The following is an 8,741-nucleotide window of genomic DNA, read 5'->3' as shown; positions in this document are numbered from 1 at the left end:
ATAATATTCTAAAATGTATTAATTGACACATTGCAAAACAAGGTTTCCTATATTTTTTAAACATTTCAGTGAAATTCGACTTGTAGCAGAAAATACCATAAAATCAAAACAAAGTAATGGTTAAAAACTGTATTGAGGAAAAAAAATAAAATAATTTAAATGAACATTGTGTAGATATAAATTAAACATATGACATTCTTAATAAATAAGCTCTACTATTTACATCTTTATATATATTGCTTGAAGGCTTTAAATTAGATTTTTTTTTCTAAAAAAAAATCTCTAAACAACAACAATAAGTGAGCAGCACAAGTACACGCATGAGGTGTGGTAAAAAGGACAAATAGAGGGAGGTGGAAGGGCTTTGCGTCAGAATTACAGTAGGTATGTTTCTTAAGAAATCTTTGGGGCAAATTCACTAAAGGGCAAATTTTCACCAGCGATTGCTCTGGCACACTTCTCGCCACTTTGCCAGGTGTAAATTTGTTACCACTACACTAATTCACTAAGTTGTTGGTGCAAATGCTTTTTATAACTAATGTCCAAGGAAGCAAAATAATGACAAAAGAGATCCTCTAATGCCCTAGACATGAACAAATGTGGCATGCCCCTCAAATGGTTGGGAAAGAAATGTTTAAACAAAAATTTTTAATAGGTAGGACTTTTGAAAGCAATGCCACTTTAAAAAATGAAAAAACACCAGCGTTTGTTACAACTTTTATAAGTTTCCGGCATACAGGATATGATGTCACTGACATAAGATTGAGGAGGATGTAGCTTCATCTTATTAGTTCTCCAGGTCTAAGCTGGCGAAGGAAACTCTGGCGAAAGAGGTAATGTTCTGTAAAGTTCCCACTTTAGTGAATTTGCGGAGTAACGAAAATTCACCTTGCGAAAAGGAGCGAAATTATGCTAGCGGTGGTCTCTTTTTCTAATGAACGGACGTCTGCGCCTGTAAATTGGCGATGTCCCTGCGGATGGGATTTCTGATGAATTTTTTCTAGCGACAGCCACTTCGCCCTTTGGTAAATCTGCCCCAATGTGTTTTTATTTTGTTTTGATAGAAAATAAAATAATAACCGAATCCATAGTATCAATAATAAAGTTCCATTACAAGACATAAATAAGGAAGAACATTTTCTGTAATATGAAAAAAACAAGAATACAATTCTGTTGATCACAGTTTCTATATGGAGAATTTGCATTTACTAAACAAGGAAAAGCAATGCATGGTGTGCTTGGCTACATCCACTGATGCACAGACAGAATTTTTTGTTTCTTTCTTATTTTTGCCGACAGGCAATTGCAGAGGTCACATAATGCAATAAATGGTTTCAATGAACTGCTGGTGTAAAGTGGGATATTGCACTTTCAGACCACGTTTTGGGCATAAATTGTGACTTCATAATGTTACCCTGCCTAGTTACTATGCTTAAACGAAAAAAAAAATTATGTGCTCAGCCATTCCATTGCTCTCCCTTGTTTTAGAATCTCTCCGATCTTTGTTTTTTTTTTTTTTTTACAACTCAAACCAAAAAGGAGACTTAAGCAATTCAAAACCATTATCAGGTAGTGAGACAAAGGGTACTGTCTCAGCAATAAGCAGCCATTTTGTGGAGGTTCGCTATATGACTGTGATTGTTCAGTGAGTTCAGTGGAATATTGATGAGAAACATTAAGTCATATTTCTTTTTATAAAGTAAAAAACACAAAAATACATGTAATACCTTGAATTAAAATAAGCATTCCATCCTCTGTAGATGATAAATTCTAAAGGATGGACCAATGTGCCCTGAGCCAGCTCTGCATGGGCAGGGCTAGAGCGATGGCATATGTTGTTGCTAAGAATGTAATGTCCCTTTAAACATAAGCGTATGGATTTATTTTGTATTTTTGATCTGACCATGCAGTTTTATGAAATATTTCCCCTTTGAACCTCATTTGCAGCAATACATTTTAAACAAATTTTATGTAACACAGGAAAAAACCTATAAAGAAGTGACAGTTTACATGCCAGTGAAATTGAAACCAGAAGGGAGGTAGCTGAAACCTGCCCTGAAAAATAACACCCTTAGGGAATGCCCTAATTTTCCAGGGACTGTGGATTATAGAGCTGCCTTCTTCATTCTCTCTTTTGTGCCTGCACATTCCCTCTACCACAAGAGCTCTGTTATGTGGACAGAACAGTTAATTAGAAGTTAAAAAGTGTCTTTATGGACATTAAAAAGCAGTTGAAGATTTACAAAATTAAGATTGCTCTACAATAAACACAGTTAATATTGCTGTGTAAGACTGGCCCATCAAGATTTCTCAATTAGCTAAAGCATCACTTTACTTTTTCAACTGCTGAGCAGAGGTTTTTTTTTCTTGTTGTTTGATTTTTTTTTTATAATGCATCCCATAAAATATCATAACCCATTCAAAAATATATCATAACCTTTCTAAAAATATGTGATCTATATTGGGAAACTCTAGCCAACTATCCAGTTACTGCCGAACTACTATAGAACTCACATTATCCTCAGTATCTGATGGCCAGTTGGTGGCTCATGTTGGGATGAGTGAGCATATTAGCTTAGCCATATTCTTATTATGTTTTCCAATGTGTAACCACATAACTGAAACATTGAGGGACAAAATGATCGCCATTAGGCACATCTGTAAGAGCTTTACATCTTGCTAAGGCAGCATCAAGAGATGACTTGGTCAAGCAATATATGTGACACTGACAAAGGCAAAATATATATACTTGGAAATTGTGGTGGGACAAAAAAGGGGGTTCAGGGGTGAACAATGTAAATGTATATGATCAGACACTGAAATATAATACTGACAAAAATATGTTAAATATTATAGCTGCTTCAGAAGCAAATCATATTAAGAACTTGTTGCATTCAAGAGATTCCAAGTAATAAAGACATTGGTCTCTGAATCTATAAGGAGTTACATCAATTGATCTTGATCACTAAGCTCTATGCCAGGAGGTGCATACATCAAAAGATGGGTACTTGTTTGAGTTTTCTATTACTTGGTGCTAATGACAAGCCTGAGGGTATAATCACAGGCTTAATATAAGCTTTAAGGCAGACTGGTTGTTTGGGTTTATTTTACCCTGTCCGACAGTAAGGAAATGTCTGTATGGAACATAGCAGCAGGAATAGCAGCAACCGGTATGATCAAACAACTAGAATTGGGTTTTATTTGTGTGTGTGTATGTGTCTTAAGAAAGTACCCATATACATCTGCCGCAAGGCATTTAACAGAACAGGAGAACAGCTTGGATCTACAACTGACAAGTTGGCATGTCAGTTGACATCACTATTTAGGATGAAGACCAGCTTTCAGAAGATTGGAACATTCCAGTTTCCACATCATAGTATAGATGATTCAATCTTCAAAGAAGGACCTCCGTTGAGGTTCCCTTCAGAATTTGTGAGCATCTATGAGGGAATGGAGGACATGAAACTCCCAGTCGAGTTGGCTGTATGCTCTATTATGGCTTGTATCTTGCCTTCTGGTCATCCAACAACACAAACGGTTTGATTTCTTATATTGGCATAGTCATTTGTTCCTTATGGCATTTTAATTCATGTAATACAATATTCTCAGTCTGAGTCTTTCACCGATATGGAAAGGCAGGCTGTTCATGTTAATGGTCCCTGGTGCAGAAATGCTATCCAGATCAGCAGCTAATGTAAAAATTAATATCAGAAGGAATGTGATGCGTCTTCCAGTCTGCCTTTGGTTGGTGGTCATAGTTAATATTGTTCAGTGTCATCCAAGGCTTGGATGGTGAGCATCTTTATGGATGTTTTCCTCAGCTTTTGGATCAAGACATGCACACTCCCCTTGTAGGTCACAGTTTGCAGGAAAGGGTGTTACCTAAATGATAGAGCACAACATAAGAGGGAAATACTTATTAAGCATTAAGTAATCTCTCTGCTAGTCAAATAACTAGAACACCTTTCATCACTACTGATGCTTCAGAGCCACAATTCATATATTGGCTTGTATAGTTGATAACAGACTTTTAGGCAATGAACCTTTTATACAATTAATCAATTCTGAAGAGACTCCGGGATAAAACCTCAATTGCAAGCTAGGGCTGACCAAATGTATGTAGATTGTGTTCTACAAATAAAATGGGGGGGGGGGGGACTGTGGATGAGCACATTTTTAACCTGATACTGTTTCGCAATTAAATTTGTAATTTAATTTGAAATGTCACAATGTATTTTGGTTCTCTGGGGGGAGAAATTGTGGCAAAAAGACCAATGGCAGTATCAGAGTTTTGCCAAGCCTTTTGTTCCTCCAGATGCCAACTGCAGAAAAAAACACAAACAGCATTATTATAATTTTGCACTGGGGAAAAACAACAACCAATGAATCCAATGCCTCTAGTGAAATGGCATTATTTGTTGAATTTTTCAGTCCAACTTTTTAGGTGAAGAGAAATAGGGCAGTTTCACTCAGTACTACTAGTGACCACTGAACCTTTAGAATTGAGGTTGCAAACCTTTTTTTTTTAACTGTGAGCCACATTCAAATGTAAAAAAGGTTGGGAAGCAACACACGCCTGATGCAGTCCAGGGGGAGGCAAATAAGGACTGTTATTTCTGTTATGTTATTAAGGACTGGATTTTATTCAACTAAAACTCGTGTCCAAGCCTGGAATTCAAAAATAAGCAACTGAGGGTAATATCTAAGGGGCTGGTAAACAACATGTTGTTCAAGAGCTGCTGGTTGGGGACCACTGATTAAGAAGGAAAAGAATTGTGCACAAACATCAGGATTATCCTCCTGGCTGTTTCTGTCATTTTAATGTGTTGTCTATAAATAATATTTGAGCAATACACATTATTATAAATAGAAAGAAAAAGAAGCCCTGTTTCAAAATATTTTTATTGATCAGTATCTTTTGAATATCCATTAAAATGAAAGTTTACTGCAATTTAATGAAAAAATAATTAATTCATCCTGTTAAAAACATCAAAGGGGAAGTAATGTCTAAAATAGAATAAGGCTAGAAATGCTGTATTTTGTATACTAAACATAAACATGAACTTACTGCAGCAGAAGCCCAAATGATTTATGCTTTCAAAGTTTGCCACAGGGGGTCACCATCTTGTAACTTTGTTAAACATTTTTGCAAGACCATTTGCACATGCTCAGTGTGGTCTGGGATGCTTAGGGATCGTCATAAATGCATCTAGTTTAACCAAAATAAGTGAATTCCCTTGTTAATTACATTCATAAATTGTTTTGTAGTAGATACAATAATGATCATTTGCTCTTTGGGTTATCAAAGGTCGAATTTCAAATTTATGTGAATTTTTTTTACTCAAATAAATTCGGATGTGCTTACAACTGAAATGGTTGAATTCGATCAAACTGAATTTTCTTAAAAAAAAAAACTTGAATGTCATGAAGTCAATGAACATATTCAAATGGTTCAACAGGCCTCTGCCATTGACTTGTAAATGCACTCAGTAGATTTTAGGTGGCGAATATTCAAATTAGAACTGTTTCCATGGTCCACATGTGATAAATCTCACATCCAAATTTACATTCGAGTTGATGAGTTTTTGACCCAAAAAATAAATTAGAAAATTTAAATTTACCATTTGAACCTTATTAAATCTGCCCCTAAATATTTGTCGGCTGAGCGCTAAGATTATAACAAAAAAACGGAGTAATACAAATTGTGGCACTATTCTTTTGCCACGTAAGCGATGCAGCATATAACCTGGCAATAAAGTGACCATTTGAGAACACCTATAGCTGACTTGGTGACATTTTCTGATCTGGTCTAATCTGATTAAATAATGGGGAAAAAAATTGGTATACTGAAAAATACCTTGATCAAAGCACCCATAGCCCTAGGTGTCTCTTTAGCATTTTACGATGCACAGCAATATTGTAATCATAGGTTAGTAAGTAACCTTCTTGAACATAGAAAAAAACTTCACCACCCATAAACGTATGCAGCTTGCAGAAAATTGGTGGAGTCTGCAGAGAAAGAATCTCTGAGTAGAACAGCCCTCAGAACTTGGCTAACGGAAGTGTATTTCAACATATTGCATCATTAGGCTGTCATAAAAAAGAGCCCTAGGGAACAGCTGCTGTATGTCCCATATGCACAGAGCTATTGACCTAATTTCTACCCGACCTAGACACTCATTTAACCTGTCTGAACAGTATCTGTAAAGGACATCATGTTCTGCACAAACGGTGTGCTGCTTCCACATGTCAAGTTTTCCTATTTAAGAGGTATTGCTTTATTTTATCTATTAATCAAATCTGATATGGGAATTTGCCAAAAGATTTTCAGTTTACATAAATCTACTATCGATATCTCTTTTTCCAGGAAATATGTGTTATGAAACATTACACAAACAAGATTTTGAATTTTTTTTTAGAAATGCAACAATATTTGGAATTGTCTTTAATCCTGCCACCATGGTTTGTTGAGGCTGCTTTACAGGCAAATTAGATTTTCTGTAAACACCTGAATAAGTCCATCTTAAAAGCCCTCTGGTAGGGACTCCTCTCAGAATACCAAATACTTGTTATACGTTATATGTTTATTTATCAACCTTGGTATTTTTTCCCCCACAATTCAGCTTTTATGTGCTAAAAATCATGACTTATTTGAATAAGGGTTTAAAGGAATAGTAATGCCAAAAAACAAAAATGTCTTAAAGTAAAGAAAATATAATATACTGATGTGTTGCGCCGGTAAAACTGGTGTCTTTGCTTCAGAAACACTACTATAGTTTATATAAACAAGTTGCTGTGTAGCTATGGGGGCAGCCATTAAAGTTGGAAAAAGAAGAAAAGGCACAGGGTACTCTGCAGATAACAGATAAGCTCTTTACTATACAATGGGATTCTTCAGAACTTATCTGTTATCTGCTGAGTCTCCTGTGCTTGGATGGCTGCCCCTGTGGCTATACAGCTGCTTGTTTATAAAAACTACAGTATAGTTGTGTTTCTGAAGCAACCACTCCAGTTTTACCAGTGCAGGGCAACAGTAAATTATATTGTCATTCTATTAACAGTTACATTTTTTGGTGTTACTGTTCCTTTAAAGGTGAACTAAACCCTTCCTAATGAAGAAAATCCCATCCACTACCCTTCATAGTGCCGCCACCCTGCTTCCACCCCGCATAGAGTGCATTAGTGCAAAATGTGTCCTTTGGTTTTCTTTGGATCCTCTTCCTTCTCTTTGGCCATTTACAGAGCTTTCAGACGCATGCGTAGTTGGAGTGAATACCGGACTGGCTCAAACTGCGCATGAGCCAAATAGTTCAGTGTCAGCAGTCCCCTTCCAAAGAAACAGAAGATGGTGCCCTAGAGCTCTGCTGCACTACTCAGGGGACATATTTTGTGGGGAGAAAGCAATTATATCTTAGTTTGGATCAAGTGCAAGGTACTGTTTTATTATTACAGAGAAAAAGGAAATCATTTTTAAAAATATGGATTATTTGGATAAAATGGAGTCTATTGAACTTTCCATTATTCAGAGCATTCTGTATAATGTGTTTTTGGATAACTTTCAGTTTATATAGATATGGGCAAGAAAACTTAATCTGATGGGGGGGGGAAGATTCCATCTTGACTCCAAAGCAGGCAGTACTCAGGAAAATTCCAGGAAACCTTTGTGCATTGATACAGGCATGTAATGAAAATGCAATTATAATATGTAGCTATTAATTATTTTATGATAGGCTATCTGCATTAATGTTATGAATTGAAGTTATTTTTAAGTTGCCTTCTTTAACTCTACCTCCACCGCAGGCTCTGTCTAAGGCTCTCAGCTGTTTTCAGTTATTTGGACTTTAGTACTACTTTTATGCGGATGACACCCAACTCTACCTGTATATTTCTGACCTATCTCCTCTTGGATATCACAGCTCCACCTACAGAATCTCTGTAAAATAGAATTCATTATGCAGTATTTCCTCCAACATCTTCCCCTGTAGATCACAGTTAACTCCAGGGCACAAGGCAACCCAGTAACCTGACCACCCCCCAGACACGCATTCACGAGAGTGTGGCAAGAAAGGTGGTATTAGAAGAAGAGGAGGCAGTTAGAGCCCAAGGTTCAGGACTAGGTTTAAGAGATGGAAGGGGCATGGCACCCTCTTATTGCTTTGCAATAGGCATGTGCCACTTCTGCCTATCACTAGTTCTGGACCTGGTTTCATCTTTCAATCAACTACACAGGCACACAGGAATAGGCATTATCTTAAGACTACCATCTGTCTTTTACACAGCACACAAATACACTTGGCAAATCTTGTCCATGTTTATCTGTGCAACACTTACCTCAGCTTAGATACAACTGAAACACTTATTCAGTCTCTTAATAGTTTCTGTCTTGACTTACAACTTACTCTTTGCAGGCATTCCAACATACAGTATTTCCTTTGGCATCTCCAATCTATTCTAACCCTGCTTCTAAACAAATTTGGCTCCCAATCTCTTCTAGAATCGAATTGAAAGATTTTCAACACTCACATTCAAGGACCTAAACAATAAAGCCCTTCCCTATTTTTCAGCTCTGATCTGAAAATACATTCTTTCACACAACCTATACTCTTCTATTGACCTTTGCCTCACTTCATCCCACCACTCCATATCACTGAATCCCATTCCTGACTGCAATTTTTCTCTGCCTTGATGTCTGAAATGGCTTTTCTAATGTCATGAGTTTCCTCTTCAAGTCAATATTATTT

General features: G+C 36.6%; 1 protein-coding gene across 1 annotated transcript in view; it reads right to left on the bottom strand.

The window, feature by feature from the left end:
* Positions 1–644: 644 nt before the first annotated feature.
* Positions 645–8,741, bottom strand: part of LOC108700041 (pappalysin-1) — a 212,755-nt gene continuing 204,658 nt past the window's right edge. Inside the window, exon 22 of the mRNA XM_018232903.2 lies at positions 645–3,882. Coding sequence (XP_018088392.1) covers positions 3,775–3,882 — 108 coding nt within the window. The 3' untranslated portion in view covers positions 645–3,774. The remainder of the gene's footprint in view (positions 3,883–8,741) is intronic.

The sequence above is a fragment of the Xenopus laevis genome, chromosome 8S, assembly GCF_017654675.1.
Source record: "Xenopus laevis strain J_2021 chromosome 8S, Xenopus_laevis_v10.1, whole genome shotgun sequence".
Taxonomy (NCBI): Eukaryota; Metazoa; Chordata; class Amphibia; order Anura; family Pipidae; genus Xenopus; species Xenopus laevis.
Note: the sequence above shows the minus strand (reverse complement) of the source record. Positions and strands in the feature narration are given on the sequence as shown.